The sequence below is a fragment of the Pongo abelii genome, chromosome 6 (genome assembly GCF_028885655.2).
Source record: "Pongo abelii isolate AG06213 chromosome 6, NHGRI_mPonAbe1-v2.0_pri, whole genome shotgun sequence".
Classification (NCBI taxonomy): Eukaryota; Metazoa; Chordata; class Mammalia; order Primates; family Hominidae; genus Pongo; species Pongo abelii.
The window spans coordinates 147,580,379-147,596,820 of record NC_071991.2 but is presented as its reverse complement, the minus strand read 5'-3'; the positions used below and the strand labels follow the sequence as shown (position 1 = coordinate 147,596,820).

At 50.3% G+C, this 16,442-nt stretch overlaps 1 protein-coding gene and 1 pseudogene across 10 annotated transcripts in view; both read right to left on the bottom strand.

Annotated features, from left to right (window-relative positions):
- The window catches only part of ZNF862 (zinc finger protein 862), a 29,025-nt gene extending 22,061 nt beyond the window's left edge, over positions 1–6,964 (bottom strand). The window contains exons 1-3 of one of the 9 annotated variants that reach the window (XR_008527607.2): positions 4,750–6,940; positions 3,655–3,850; positions 660–771 (exon numbers count right to left, since the gene is read on the bottom strand). Coding sequence is in view for 4 of the 9 variants with exons in the window: in XM_054560715.2 (XP_054416690.1) it covers positions 660–771; positions 3,655–3,720 (178 nt within the window). In the remaining 5 variants the exon portion in view is untranslated. The other 8 variants (XM_054560715.2, XM_024249977.3, XM_054560721.2 and 5 more) reach the window with 8 other exon arrangements.
- Positions 6,965–11,357: 4,393 nt separating this feature from the next.
- The window catches only part of SSPOP (SCO-spondin, pseudogene), a 60,639-nt pseudogene continuing 55,554 nt past the window's right edge, over positions 11,358–16,442 (bottom strand). Inside the window, exons 99-103 of the transcript XR_008527618.1 lie at positions 16,084–16,179; positions 15,821–15,881; positions 14,069–14,199; positions 12,416–12,566; positions 11,358–11,524 (exon numbers count right to left, since the gene is read on the bottom strand). The product of XR_008527618.1 is annotated as an SCO-spondin, pseudogene (transcript). The remainder of the gene's footprint in view (positions 11,525–12,415; positions 12,567–14,068; positions 14,200–15,820; positions 15,882–16,083; positions 16,180–16,442) is intronic.

Sequence of the window (16,442 nt, the reverse complement as noted above, 5' to 3'; positions counted from 1 at the left end):
GTCACCAACTTGCAATCAGCAAACAGTGCATATGTGTACACACATGTTGAAATACAACCAACCACCTCTGTCCTTGGCACAGAAAGTCTACCCAAAGAATCAAAGGAAAGACCATTCAAAAAATAGATGAGATGAAAATACCTACACTTGCGCAAACTCTTAAACTGTTTTATCTCACTAATATCTACAACAACCCTAAGACAACAGAAATTCAGGCTTAAAAAGGCCAAGGGCATTCAAGTATTCAGTGGAGAGCTGGGATTGAGACCAGATTTCCACATCACAAATGTGATGCTCTTGCCACCACTGCTTCCTACCTCCAGCGTCCAACGGGCTCCACAGATCCACAGGCCTAGTTTCCGAGTTTCCCTCCTGGCCCCTTGGGGCATTCTGAGGCACCAGGAGACAGACTCAGGAGTCTAGCCCAGGCCTGCCAGATTGCCCCACTTCTCTTGACCATTTTAAGGGGAGAAGAGAAAGGGTGATGTGTGAATTTGCATGCAATTAAGGTAGATACGGGATCGAGCAGATAGGTGGAGTAAAGATGCCTAGACAAATGCTTGGATTCTAGAAAACTCTCTCCAGTGTTCCTGACGCAGATGAGGTTGGGAATGCTGATCTAGATTGACGGTGGCAGGGATGTGGATGGGCACCCATACCCAGTGGTGCCACCAGCTTGTCGGAACCACAGAGCTCCTTCTGTTGCTGGCTCAGCAGCACCCATTCCTCCTGGAGTAAGTACACAGTGATGTCATCAAACGTCACAGGAGCCTGAAAGGAAAATGACAGCTGCTAAGTACCACCCTCTTCCTTAGATTTATCTTCCAAAAGTGTTCCTGACCACCTGAGGGCACCCTACACGGGGAGGGGTGTTGTCAATTTACATGCATGGCCCACACCCCATCTCTCCCCACCTGGGTACAGATCACAGTGAGAAGGAGCCTCGTCTCTTCTGGGAAGTGCCATGCACTGAAACAAAACTAAGCCGTGAAAGAGGCTGGCTCAGGAGATTCTCCGTCCCCTCCCTGCGTGCTCTTCGCCCGCCTCCCACACGCCTGTTCCTTCTCAGCCAGGGGCTGGGCAACAATTTAGGGCACATGCTTTCATGGAACCTTAAACATGGTAAACTTTCGCTTAGGAAGATGTGTCTAATTTCTAGAAATAGCTGAAAGTCATTTAGAACTATGTCTGTGAATGAAGTCGATGACGAAAACAGGCAATGCTTTGGGGCTGAGATCTACATCCCGTGTAGCTTGTAAAGGGGCTCTACGGGGTAGGGAGTTCAGAAAGTGTTTGGAGGAGTTCCAGATTAAGATGGCAGATTAAACAAGCCTATTTAATTTTGTTTATTCCCCGTGAATTTAAAAGACCCCCTCCCCAAAACAAAACCCCCACTATAATAGGGGGCACAACAAGGAGATGACAGCAATACGCTCTTCAAAACCAAGAAGCAGATGAAAAAGCAGTCACTTCAGCAGATCCAAGAAAATCAAACCCTCACCCAGCAGCGGGCAAAGCGGAGAACCACCCAAGGTACACTCTGCATCCTCAAAGGCTTGGCATCTTCCAGCACGGGAAACCTCCAGCATGGGAGGGCGGGCAGGCAGCACAATGTAACAAGAACTAGGGGAGGGCTGTGTGCCAACAAATGCCTCCCCAGGTTCCTTTACATGAGGCTCCAGCTGATAAGCCCGTCCTCCCTCGCACAAGCACAGAGCTATTAGATTTTTGGTCTTCCACCACTAAATGTCAGCAGACTGGACTACCAGACACTTGGGGAAAGGATCTAACAGGGACTATAGAGACCAAAATAGACGGGAGGCGTTGGGGTGCGGGAGGGGGCAGGTTGCTAAGAAAATGGAGGGGAGGCCTGGAGAAAAAAACTTAAAAAAAACTATCATCAAGCTATACCATCAAAGAGGTAAGGTACCGCAGCCACGCAACGAAGTGTTATAAAAGAAATCAACAGAAAAAGAAGTAGAAATGTTTATCATTTTAAGTTTCGTGCCATGAAAACATTACCTAGTTAAAGAAATTTTAAAAAGTAATAAATCAAATCATCAACAAAAAACAAATTTCTCACTGCAAAGAAAAATAACATTGGGAAATAACAGCATGCCATTTAAAGTAGGTGGAATATCGATTTTAACCTCAACAGTACACATTTCTTCAGGAAAATGATATCAATCATTCTTACCGGTCACTATTATAATAGATTTTTCTTATGTTGACTGCAGAAAATTTGGACAATAGAAATAAGCAGAAAAAAATGTATTAAGATCACCTACATTCCCTTTATTGAAAAAGAACTACTTTTCATTACCCTTCTTTCCTAAGAATCTGTTAATATTTGGTATATAACCTCCCAGTCTTTAGTCTATGAACATGTATGAACAGTTTTAAAAACAAAAATGGCATTGTACTGCCAAATGTGTACATTTAAATAACTGTTTGCTCGAGTGTCTTCCAAAGCAAAATGAAATATTTCCAAAAACCGATTGGAAGACAGGCTCCACTAAAAGAAAGCGGACAAACAGGAGTCACCATGAGATACAACCTAGGGACAGCCAATGTGGGGAAGCATTGAAGACAACCCCAAGATTAGGCTGAAGGCAGATTCAGGATGACTGCTGTATCCCGGGATGGGAGGGCAGCCTGTCCAGATTGGGGCAGGTTAAAACACTTGTGATTCAGGACTGCCGGGGTCCCTCTTCATGCCCATCCTTCCCGGGCATGCACAGGTGAGCATAAGGGCCAAGGAACCCATCACGTTAGCTCCACCTGAGGAGGAGCACGGCTAGGACTGTCCATTTGGATAATAGTGTCTTCCTAGCAAGAGTGATAACACTAACACCTGGTATCTCTCTTCAGCAATATTATAGCAAGAGCCTTCTGATTCCAGGTGACTGCAATGTAAAGAAAACACAAATCTGCGTGAATAAGAGGAGTTCCTCATCTATGTGTAATGCAAAGAATCTCTCTCGATGTTCTATTTTAGCGGTTCCCAGTCCCTCTCTACAGGGTAAAGCTGTCTGACTTCTCAGTCTAGCACCAAAGTCCCCTCAGTCTGAATCTAACCCACTTCCTAACTTTAGCTCTGTGCATCGCCTCCTCCAGCCAGATTCATATCATTGCAATCACCCAGCCTATCTCACACTCCCAGTCTTTAGATCCTGACTGCCCACTTCCTCCCACCAACTTAGAATCCACCCACCCATAAAGTCATGATTCATGTTCTCTTTCAGGAAGGACTTCCTAACCACCTGGCCCAAGCATTTATCCTTCTCCTGAGCAAGGAAGGCTTTATATCCCCCCTAGAGTCCAGTGTTAAGGAAATCTATGCTGCTTGATTTCATAACTTCCTTCATCAACACCACCCTTCTCCCCACAACCATGTTATATGGAAAGTATTTTATAGGCATTTAATTCATTTTTTCATTCAACACACATTTATTACTTAAGTGTTTCTATGTGCCTGATGCATGGTAATTCAAAGATATGAGATTAAAATCTATCAGGAGGTGACAGACAACTAAGATATAAGTGCAATAATGGAACCATGTTCAGAAAAAAATTAGAAAGGAGTATCAGTCACTTGTACAGGAAAGATAGAGACGGCCAGGAAACAGAAACATTGAGGCAACAAATACATACAGCAACAAGTACACATATAGACTTCTCTTTGGGGGCATCAACAGCACAGTCTCCTAGGAGGCACATGAGGTGGCGGGCTGCAGTGTTCTTCAGAGCACCCACACTGTGCAGCAAAAGGGCTCCTGTAGTGATGCTATTTTAGGAGCATTCCTTCCTGAGACCCTATTAAGTGCCAGGAACTGCTCCACTGTTCTAGCTGGGGATGTAAGAGTCAAGTCAACAAATATGTAAATAAATAAACATGAGAATTTTGTTTAGTGATAAGGGTTGGGAAGAAAATAAAACAGGATCATGGGATAGAACATGATAGGGAAAAGTCTGGCCCTTATCCATTATTCTGTCAATGACAGGCAAGATGTCCTACATTCAATGTGGGATATCAATCCAATGGCCCAGGATGGCTCTTAGTTAATAAAGACCACAAAACAGCACCCAAGGAAGAGCCTAGTAATAGACCAAACCACTATCTCACGAGGTAGTCTCCCAGTTCTGAGCCATAAGAATGCTGTTCGGAGTGGAGTTGTAGAACAGCACCGCTATTCCTTGTCACTCATTTGCAACACATCTTACACTGACAGTTGGTTTTGTAATTACTTTATTTCATTCTTGTATGAAGTTCTCATTTCCCATATTAGAAAACAACTGTACTTGGGAAGGGTGAACACCTTTCTGAGATACCCTAAAATCAAGATTATAATCAAGGGTGAAATTTCCAGTCTCTGAGGTTTCACTTAGTTGTTGGACAGGACACGGAATCAGGTTTCTCCTCTACCTCCCAAAATGTTTGTACAGTCATGCGTTGCTTAACAACAGGGATAAGTTCTAGGAAATGTGTCCTTAGGCAGTTCTGTCATTATGGAACATCACAGAGTGTACTTATACAAAACTACATGGCACAGCCTACTACACATCTAGGCTATATGGTATAGCCTTTTGCCCCCTAGGCTACAATCCTGCACAGTATGTTACTGTACTGAAAACTGTAGGCAACTGTAACACATGGTAAGTATTTGCATATCTAAACACAGAAAAGGTACAGTAAGAATATGGTAGAAAAGACAAAAAAAAAAAGGTCCATCTGTATTGGGCACTTACCATGAATGGAGCTTGCAGGACTGGAAGTTGCTCTGGGTGAGTGAGTGAGTGAGTGGTGAGAGAACGTGAAGGCCTAGGACATGACTGAACACTTCTGTAGACTTTATAAACACTGCACACTAAGGCTACACTGAATTTATCAAAATTTTTCTTTCTTCAATCATAAATTAACCCTAGCTTATTGTAATTGTTTTACTTTATAAACTTAATTTTTTAAACTTTTGACTCTTTTGTAATAACACTTAGCTTAACACGCATTGTACGTCTGTACAATATTTTTCTTTAAATATTTTTGTATTTTTATTTTCCAGCAAACCATTCCATCAACAAAAAGTATTTCTCTTTATATTCTAATTCTATGAGGTTTTCTATTTTTAAATTTTTTTTTTTTTTTTTTTTTACTTTTTAAGCTTTCTTAAAACCTAAGACACAAACACACACATTAGCCTAAGCCTACACAGGGTCAGGATCATGAAGATGTCACCAGGTGTTAGGAATTTCTCAGCCCCACTGTAGTCTCAGGGGATTGTACGTGAGAGTGGTGTTGATGGAAACCTTGTTATACAGCGCATGACCGTATTTCTCTTCTCCCATTAAAGGCTAAGAAAGCCTCTGACTGAACAGAATAGCTTGGAAATCAACTTCAAATCACTGATTCCAATATCAATCCCAATATTTTATAATCCTTCTTCCTCCTACATTTTGCTTCTCTTTATTCAAATTCAGGTTCAATCTAAACCAATCTGGGGATATTTCTAAAGCGTAAGGGCCATAAGCTCCATCTTTCCTTGGGTTTTGTTGAGTTTTATTGTCTTGGACCGTGTACTCTGTAGGTGCCGTGTCTGGAACATGCATCACTGTAGCTTGTGGAGGGAGGGAAGATGGAAGAGATGCTCATGCGAGAAATCACCTTTTTTGAAATTCACAGTCCTTCCTAGTCTTCCCAGGAAAAACTACAGCATCAAAAGAACCTCATTATCCTTTTCTCTCTTTTCGTGTGGGACAGCCCGTTCAGGCGTGTCCAAGTTATTGAAGTGAAAACTGCAGGAGAGCTCCTTGAGAAAGGTGATCATTTCCTATTTATCCTCATACTTCCAGCATCTCGTTCAATGCAAATCACAGATCACAAATGTTTATTAAATGGACAATTTTTTAAGGGACTCAATAAACAGTCGAAAATGTTTGTTGAGAGAATTCTCCTCTGTGCCAAATAAGAAACAATACTCGAGAACTGGCAGCAAACAACATCCAGAAAGATGTTAGTCCCAAGAGGCTGCCACTGTCTCCGAGCTAATGTGCCCACAACCACACTGGTCTTGGAAGACACGGCCTGGAAGCTCTTGGCAATCCCGTCAAATCCCTGAACTCCGCCCCCAAGCACTTTCTTTCCACCTTTTCTTCCAACTCAAAGCCTCTAGCCCAAAGCCAATTTATGACACAGGTTTCTAAGCAATGCCCAGATATTCCATGAAGTACATAACCTAGAAACAGAAGTGGTAAAAAGCATGCCAGATGCCCTCTCTTTTCAGCCCTTTCTTGGGAAGGAGGATCTAGGCAGGGCCAAGCCCTCAAGCGTCCCACCCTGCAGCTCCCACTGGCGTCCGATCCAGACTCCAAGCCTTAGCCGGGCCTCTTCAAAACGCCGAAGGTCGTGAGGGAAACAGGAAGCACCTTCGCATCGCTCCACTCGGGGGTCACCCAACCCAGCATCGACCCAGCGGCCGCTCGCCAGCTCGGGGAGGATGCGTGGACACCGAACGGGAGCGTCCGCTCCTCTCCGCCACCCTCCCGGGGTCGGGCGCCGAAGTGCGGGAAGAGAGGGCGGGCCGGCTAGTCCTTCCCTGCAAGCCTGGCTCATCTGCGGGGCCTCCACCCGAGCCGCCCCGCCTCGCCCGAGCCCGGCTCAGGGATCCTCGGGAGGGAGCGGGCGGCCCTCGGGCCTTCCAGTCCTACCTTCCCCGACTCTCTGGGCTCCATGGCCCCGCTTTCGGAGGCCCGTGCCGCCCCCTCCCCCCGCGGCCTGGCCTGAGGATGCAGCCGCCGCGACCGCCCCGGGGACCCAGGCTCCCGGAGGGGGAGGGCACCCAGGTAGGGAGTGAGCGCGGCCCGAGAACTTCGCTCTCTCACGTCGGGGGGCGGTAGCGCCGGTGAACACAGGATAAGCTCTGAGCTGGGACTCACGTCGCACCGAGCGAACAGCTTTACGGCCACTGCCCAGCCCCAGGCGGCGGGGCGTGACGGGAAGTGTAGTCCGCTCTAGGTGAGTGGCTCTCGAAGCTGCTATTGGCTCCCGGAATGCAGGTCCTGATTGGACGCCCGCGGCGCGCTTGCGACCCTCCCCGCCTCCCTCCGGCGATAGTTACTAGGCAACGGCGGCGTGGCGTCCTTTAGTCCTCTGCAGCAAGGGCAAAGCGCTCTGATTGGGCTACACGAAGGCCAATGTCAGCCTTGAAGTTCTAGGTTTTCTTTTATTAAGGAGGGCAATACTTTTCGTTCTATTCACTCAGAAAGTATCATTGGTTGCCTACCATGGGTCAGGCCGTGTTCTAGGGTTTGGGAGAACACAGTTGAATGAGACAAAGGCCTTGCCTTCAAGGAACTCGCGATCTATTAGGGAATCAGACCAGAAGCAGATAATTACAAAACAGAGACAAGGGCTATGAAAGAGGTAAGCACAAAACATGAATTAAAGCCCGCGTTGTCACCTTAGAGTGAAGCAGTGGGGGATATGAGGTGCTTAGTCAAGGATTTCCTGCGGAAGTGATGCCTCAGCAGAATTAAAGCAAGAGGTAGGGTCTGCCAGGTAAAGGAGGTGCAATGGACTGACCGGTGTTCCCCTCCCATGAGATGGGGCGTTTGGGAGGTTTAGATGAAGTCGTGAGGGTCAGGTCCTTATGGTGGGATTAGTGTCCTTATGAGAAGTTTTGTCCAAGTGCGGTGGCTCACACCTCGAATCCCAACTCTTTGGGAGGCTGAGACAGGAGGATCACTTGAGCCCAGTAGTTTGAGACCAGCCTGTGCAACATAGTGAGAGATCCCATCTCTATAAAAATAAAATAAAATAATTTTGTGAGGTGGAAGGATCACTTGAGCCTGGGTGGTCGAGGCTGCAGTAAGCCGAGATGACGCTTCTGCACTCCAGCCTGGGTGACAGAGCAAGACCATGTCTCAAAAAAAAAAAAAAAAAAAAAGACTTTTAGGGGTCCAGGGTAGGGATATGCCTTCATGAAGGTGTTAGTGACCACATGCGTGCTGGGGGAACTAGCTAGGCCCTTTGCCCTTCTGCCCCTCTGCCTTCTGCCATGTGAGGACAGAGCAACAAGGTGCCCTCCTGGAAGCAGAGACCAGGCTCTCACCAGACACAGACACTGCTGGTGCTTTGATCTTGGATTTCCCAGCCTCCAGAATCATGAGAAATAAGTATCCATAATTTATAAATTACCTAGTTCCAGGGATTTTGTTACAGAAGCACATACAGATTAAGACAATGGCCAACTAATTTTTTTGTGTTTTTAGTAGAGACAGGGTTTCACCATGTTACACAGGCTTCAAGTAAGCATTTTCCATTACCCAGCTCTGCTCTTCTGGCCAAGGTTGAATAGACCTAAATTCCGTTCGAGGAGTGTAGGGGAGTCTGCATTACTGAAAAAAGGAATGAGACACAAGAAATGTGGAGGAGAAGGCAGAGTGTGAGGACTCTGTGGATTCCAAGTGGCCTGCCACTCACCACCTCGACTATATCACTACCTTGAAGAGCTATATTTCTGCCCATGTCTTTATAACAGATTCTCTTTTGGGGGTTAAAAAACTGGAGGACAGCTAGGGTAAATCATTCTTTTGACACATTTTTCCATAAAAGGTTTTCCATCTTTCCAAGAAAAATGGAGCAGTATCCAGGGGGAAATGGGGAATCAAAGCAGTAGGACTAAGATATGAGACACAAGATCTTGTTTCTGTGTTGATAGGAAGGAAACTGATGATTCAAAGGGGGATAGTGCAAGGACCCAAGTCCTTGAGAAATCAGGAGGGTCTAGGAACAGGGTATCAAGGGCCCTTCCTAGGGATAGGAACACTTTTTTTTTTTTTTGAGATGGAGTCTCGCTCTGTCACCCAGGCTGGAGTGCAGTGGCTCAATCTTGGCTCATTGCAACCTCCACCTCCCAGGTTCAAACAATTCCCCTGCGTCAGCCTCCTGAGTAGCTGGGACTACAGGCGTGCACCACCACACCCTGCTAATTTTTGTATTTTTAGTAGAGACAGGATTTCACCATGTTGGCCAGGCTGGTCTCGAACTCCTGACCTCGACTGATTCACCTGCATTGGCCTCCCAAAGTGCTGGGATTACAAGCCTGAACCACCGCGTCTGGCCGGGATAGCAACACTTTTGGTTATGGCAGGAGGGAAGAAGAAGATGGAGTAGATGTACATTTGTTTGTAGATTTACTGAGGGAATTTCCATCCGATGATGTCTCTTTGAGACAAGATCATCTCATGAAAATGAAGTGGGGAATAGAAGGTATACCAAGTCATCTTGGAGAATGGGAAATAGAGCTTACCTCAAACCTTGAATTAAAGGCCAATTTGAAGTTTATGATCACAAATTTCAGTTTTAAAAAAGCCTGGCTGCAAAATTCTGTTTAGAAGCAGAAAGTTGGGTAGATATTTGGCTTCATCCTGGCTTGGAGTATTGCCAGGTACATATGAAGGAGGCACAGAAAAGCAAGGGAATGAACAGTACTTGCAGGAGTAATTATAATGGTAGGAAAGTGATTCTCAATTCCAGCTGCACATTGGAATCACCCATGGACCTTTCAAACATCCTGATTTAATAGGCCTAGGATGGGGCATGGGCACTGATTTTTTTAATTTGTTTAATTTTTTTGTTTGTTTTTGTTTTTTAAGAGACAGGGTCTCACTCTGTCACCCAGACTGGAGGGCAGTTGTGTGATCTTGGCTCATTGCAGTCTTGACCTGCTGGGCTTAAGGGATCCTCCCACCTCACCCTTCCGAGTAGCTAGGACTACAGGAGTGTGCCATCACGCCTGGCTAGCTGTTTTTTTACTTTTTGTGGAGATGGGTTCTCACTATGCTGTCCAGGCTGATCTCAAACTTCCGGGCTCAAGTGATCCACCCGCCTCCCAAAGTGCTGGGATTATAGGCGTGAGCCACCATGCCCAGCTGGCATTGATATTTTTTAAGAGCTCCTCATGTCATGTGCTTCTCACGTGCAGTTGGTGTTGAGAATCACATATAGACCATGAATCTAAGCTGTGTCACAAGGGAAAATAGGAGACTAATAAAAAAGTGAGAAAGTGGTGGGTCAATGAAATTGAAATCACAAAAGCAGCCATAAATTATAGCAGTGGAGTACTAGAGCAAGTCAGCTGGAGGGATGGGAAGTCATGATTGGTAAGTAAATATTTGCGAGGTTTTGAAAATGGTCTAGTCGTGGGAGTGGATTCCCAAGCCAGAGTGAAGAAGGTCATTGTAGGTGAGCAGGCAAAGAATGTGAGGCCAGAATTTGGAGTGGAGTATCCACATGGACACTGAAAATGGGTGGAAAGGAATGCTGGGCCATGAGTTAAATTCTTCTGTGGATGATAGGGAGTGACCAGGGTGGCAGCTGGGAGTCAGGGAGGGTGGTGTCACTACAGAGTGGCTCAGACAACCCGGGAAGAGGGCTGTTTGCAGGAGGAACAGGGAGAACTGGCTCAACAGAAACAATAAACATCAGCGTCACAGAAGACAAGTATCTCTTTTCCTGGCCTGGAGGTGGGATGACGTCTCAGCTTCCAGGTGAAGTGAAGGCTTCAAGGGATGGGCGAGCTAGTGTCAGTCATGACATGATGGTGGAAGAAGCCTTGGGAGATGGGGACAATGGAGCAGAGTCTACGGAAGACAGATGTGGAGTCTCAGAGGCCCCAGGGGGTATCTGGGAGGGAGAGGTGGTGTGGGGGATCAGGTGAGACTGCGGGATTTACAAGAGGATAGCATGAGAGGTGGTGATGCTGAGGGACAAATGGGGAGGCTTGGTCTCCTGAGAAGGAATGGAGACCATGGAGCCATGGAACAGGATGAGCTAGTCTTTTGCAGCACAGTGGGCCTCTTTTGATTTTTGTCCCCAGTACTTAGCTCAATAGTGTGCTTCTAGCTAGCTATCTCTGGCTTCACAGGGTAGGATAGGACTTTGGGGTGAATAAAACAAGGAAAGCAATTGGGAGGTGGGCAGAGCAGTGTTGTAAAAAAGGAGGTTATAAAAAGGAGAGGGAGAAGCAGACATCAGCCCACATGTAGCGGACTGTCCTCCACAGCTGCAGCTGAAATCATATTGGGTGGAGGAATATGACCTGGGACACTAGCGGCGTCTAATACGGGAGGTCTTCAGGCTCCATTCACCCCTGTCCAGCTACAGATGGAACTGAGGCTCAGATACGGGAATGATTTGTCCAGGTTCACCAGTCGTGGGGAATGCCATCTTGAGTCCATAGCAGATGCGCAGAGGTCTCCAGGAGACAAAGTCCTCACATGGGTCCAGGCCAGGACTCAGGCCCACCCTCCCTCTTCCCTCTGAGCCCCAGGATGGAGACGCTGCACAGGGACTTGTTGCCAGTGTCACTTTATTTGGAACACGCTAATGCCAAGTCGTGGGCCCCCAGTTGGGGGCAGGTGAGAGAACGTGGAAGGACGTGGCCAGTGCTGCTGAGTCCCACGATCACAAGAGGGACAGCTGTGGACTCACCCAGCGGAGCCTGTTAGCGCTTTGAGAAGTCACCTCCTAGGGGACACGTGAGGGAGAGATGGGTTAGTAAGAGAGGCAGAGTGGTCAGGCTGGTGCCAGGAGGATGCCCAGAGCCAACACCAGGCCTTCCACTGTGCTCCACCCAGGAGGCACGGGTGCCTTCCACCTCTGTTTCCCCTTCATCTGCCACACAGTGGGACCTCAGGTTATCATATGGCAGGTACTTAACAGAACTAGGCACCTGCCAGCCACTTCACACGCGTGCCCTCACCAAGTCCACCCAACAAGCCTGCATAGCAATGTCAGCCTTGCTTAAAAGATGAGGTCGGGGGCTGGGTGCAGTGGCTCCTGCCTGTAACCCCAGCACTTTGGGAGGCCGAGGCAGGTGGATCACTTGAGCCCAGGAGTTCAAGAACAGCCTGGGCAACATGGCGAAACCCCGTCCCTACAAAAAAAAAAAAAAAAAAAAAGGAAAAGAAAAATTAGCCAGGCATGGTGGCTCACACCTGTGACCTGTGGTCCTGGCTACTCGGGAGGCTGAGGCGAAAGGATCACTTGAGCCCAGGAATTCCAGGCTGCAGTGAGCCAAGATCACACCACTGCACTCCAGCCCGGGTGACAGAGTGAGACCCCATCACAAAAAAAAAAAAAAAAGGGTGATGTCAGGGAGGCTGAGCAAGGAAACAAAGGAAACAGATGAGCTGGGGTTTGAACTAGGTGCAGTTACTCCAGACACCCACGCTTATGCATGATAGGAGATGAAATTAACAAGAACACTGAGAAGAAGGAAGAACGTGGACTGGAAGGACTCAAGGAAGAAGGATGGAGTGAGGAGCTACACGTGCGTTCTTGGGTCTGGTTCACAACACTGGGTTGTGAACACAGGAGCCCAGGCTCCTGCCCCGTCCCCTCCCTGCCCAGACCCACCCTGGCAGGAGCTGCACTGGCAGCTGTGGATGACCGGCAGCACCACGGGCTCTGTGTGGCCACCCAGACAGCGCAGGTTCAGGATCCGCACAGGGCTCTCCGGGTCTAGACGGTAGCTGCAGCAGTCACACTGGCTCTGCAGGTATGGCTCCTGGGCGAGAGGGAGTGGGTGAACTAGGGCCAAATGGAGTTTCCTCCCCTCCGTTGGCCTTTCCCATCTTAGGTGGGGTGGGATGGTGGGAGGGCCAGATCCCACCCTCTTCACTGAGCAGGGTGGCTGGGCCACTGCCAAGCCCCTTTCGCAAGAAGCCCACCTCCTCCACCTCCACTGTCTGAATGTCCAACAACCTACAGGTTAAACGAATACTTTTAACGTTCCCATCAGTGCCTCCTGGCTTCAGGGGGAAGGACATACTTCTACTGCAAGGGGCTTAGAGTCTAGTTGGACAGACAGACTTATAATATATGAAACTACAAATAAGTCAGTCTAACCGCATAGTTCTGATCCAAGTGCAAAGTGAGTTCTCACTCCAAAGCAGCTCCCTGTGCACTCTGGTTAAAGCACCTCTATCAGGGTCCTATGAGCATATCATTTAATTTTATGTATAATTCTATTTATAAGTTTACTTTAAATGGGTAGTACATTCATACAATGCCAGGTTCAAAAACTGCAAGAGGTTATTCAGCGAAAAAATTTCCCTCCAATTTCTATCCCACTATCAATTTCTCTCCTCAGGGAAAAAAAAAAGCATCTCTTAATTACTTTCTCTCTTTTCTCACTCTATGTTTTAAAAATTCTAAAAGTGTGAAAAAAAATTCTGAAAGTGATTTGGGAAAGTATTTCCTGGAGGTCCAGGGCGCACCTGGGGGAGCCGTACAGCGGCCGAGGGTTGAGGGGCTGTGTCTTTGGGGACCAGGTAGGAAAGTATCCTTGTCTTCCGGGATGAGGTAAACCAGAGGGGCTGAGGCAGAAGGGATGGCTGCAGAGGGCTGGGAGGTGGGCCCAGGGGCAGGCGGGAGTAGTGTGAGTGAAGCTGGAGGGAGGACCCTGGCAGGAGGCAGCTCAGGTCACAGCTCATCAGGCTCAGGCTGAGGGGAGTCAGGGTGAGCACAGAACCCCTTGGAAGATCCTAAGAAGCATCAGGGACTTCTGGGTCCACAGAGGGCAAACGCAGAGCGGAGCCACCTGCCCAAGACTCAGAGCCAGCCTGGCTTGGACACAGCTTGCGGGAAATGTGTGCGGTGATCCTCTCTGTAGAAAGTGCATCCCGGCAGAGCTCTCATGCTCTCATGCACCGTGTGATGGGTTCTGATGTCAGAGGCTAGCTTAGCTCCTCCATGCCTTTCTTTGCTGGGCTCCTGGCTCATTGTCTTGAGGGGCACAGCGGGCACATTCTGGGAATGGTGTGAGGCCACAGAAGACCTCTGTGGGAGGGGGTCAGGCACCCAGTGAAACCTCTGGGCCAACCCGCAGGTGCACACCACTGCCTTGGGGAAAGCTCTGACCATCTGCCTTCCCGACTCCTGTTATCTTCATGAGAAGCACCTTGTGCCTCATGGCCTGGCTCTGCCCAGGTCCCAGGCTCACGGCAGCCCTCGGTGGCCACTGGCCAATGTGATTCCCCTGGCCTGGACAGCAGGTCCCTGGCTCACCTCTGGCATGACGTGGGTGCTGGATGGGCAGTACCCACTGCAGTAGCTCACTTCTACCTGGTCCAGGTAGCAGGTCCCTTTGGTGAAGTTTCGAAGCTCCGTGAGGAGCTGGCAGGAGGGCGACTGCTCCTCTGTGGGGAGGGGCATTGAGTGGCAGGAGGTGGGGGTGGGGCACAGGAGGCAGAGGTGACTGAGGGGACTGTGTGGGGGGAGGAGGCACAGGAGAACGAGGTGACAGAGGGGACTGCAGGGGGAAACAGGAGGAGGAGGGGACTGTGAGGACTGTGGGGGAGGGCACAGGAGGAGGAGGTGACAGAGGGGACTGTGGGGAGGGCACAGGAGAAGGAGGTGACAGAGGGGACTGTGGGGGGGGACGGAGGAGGAGGAGGGGACTGAGGGGACTGTAGGGGGGAGGCACAGGAGGAGGAGGTGACTGAGGGGACTGTGGGGGGGACACAAGAGGAGGGGACTGAGGGGACTGTGGGAGGGACAGAGGAGGAGGAGGGGACTGAGGGGACTGTGGGGGGGAGGCACAGGAGGAGGAGGTGACTGAGGGGACTGTGGGGGGGGACACAAGAGGAGGGGACTGAGGGGACTGTGGGGGGGACAGAGGAGGAGGAGGGGACTGAGGGGACTGTGGGGGGGACAGAGGAGGAGGAGGGGACTGAGCGGACTGTGGGGGGGAGGCACAGGAGGAGGAGGTGACTGAGGGGACTGTGGGGGGGGACACAAGAGGAGGGGACTGAGGGGACTGTGGGGGGACAGAGGAGGAGGAGGAGGAGGGGACTGAGGGGACTGTGGGGGGGGACACAGGAGGAGGAGGGGACTGAGCGGACTGTTGTGGAGGGCACAGGAGGAGGAGGTGACTGAGGGACTGTTGGGGGGGACAGAGGAGGAGGGGACTGAGGGGACTGTGGGAGGACACAGGAGGAGGAGGGGACTGAGGGGACTGTGGGAGGACACAGGAGGAGGAGGTGACTGAGGGGACTGTGGGGGAGGGCACAGGAGGAGGAGGGGACTGAGGGGACTGTGGGGGGGACAGAGGAGGAGGAGGGGACTGAGGGGACTGTGGGGGGGACAGAGGAGGAGGAGGGGACTGAAGGGACTGGGGGGACAGAGGAGGAGGAGGGGACTGAGGGGACTGTGGGGGGGACAGAGGAGGAGGAGGGGACTGAAGGGACTGGGGGGGACAGAGGAGGAGGAGGTGACCAAGGGGATTGTGGGGGAGAGCACAGGAGGAGGGGACTGAGGGGACTGTGGGGGGGACAGAGGAGGAGGAGGGGACTGAGGGGACTGTGGGGGGGACAGAGGAGGAGGAGGTGACTGAGGGGACTGTGCGGGAAGGCACAGGAGGTGGAGGTGACTGAGGGACTGTGGAGGGGGACACAGGAAGAGGAGGGGACTGAGGGGACTGTGTAGAGGACACAGGAGGAGGAGGTGACTGAAGGGACTGGGGGGGACAGAGGAGGAGGGGACTGAGGGGACTGTGGGGGGGGACAGAGCACAGGAGGAGGAGGGGACTGAGGGGACTGTGGGAAGAGGGGCAGGGCCTGGGTCTGAGGGGAGTGTGTGGGGTGAGGTGGCCAGGCGCTATGATATGTGCTGGGGTCTTCACTCCTCAAATCCCCATGGTGGGTCAGCCTGGGGGAGGCAGGCACCTGCCAGGCTGAAAAGGCCAGGTGTGGGGCAGCAGGGGAGAAGGGTCTAGACCAGGGAGAGGCACCCCACAATGCACCCAGGTTCCCTCCATACCCGGAGCCTCCCTGCGGCAAGAGGGACAGCAGCTCCCTGGCTCCAGCACCACCTCCTCGCCCTGCAGAGGGAGACAGTCCCAAGGTGGTGTTGACACCTGGAGCCCGGCCCGCCCTCCCCGCTCAGAGACCCTAAGACCAACCTCGGAGGAGGGTCCCAGGAAGGAGCCTGAGGAACCAGGGAGGGTAGTAGGGCTGCAGGGGGTACCTGAGCACAGGTGAGGGGGGAACCACCCCGGAGAGTAGCAGGGATGCAGGGCGTACCTGAGCACAGGTGAGTGGGGAGCAGCGCTGGGTGCAGACAAGCCTCCCACTGAGGCAGAGGCAGCTCTCACAGGCCTCCTGCCATTCAGATCCAGGCTGGGGAGAGTAGGGGAGAGCCTCCTCTTGGTCTCTCCCAACTTGTAGATTTGTTTTGTTTTGTTTTGTTTTGTTTTTTGAGACGGAGTCTCACTCTGTTGCCAGGCTGGAGTGCAGTGGCGCAATCTCGGCTCACTGCAACCTCCACCTCCCCAGTTCAAGTGATTCTCCTGCCTCAGCCTCCCGAGTAGCTGGGACTACAGGTGCACACCACCACTCTCAGCTAATGTTTCTATTTTTAGTAGAGATGGGGTTTCACCATG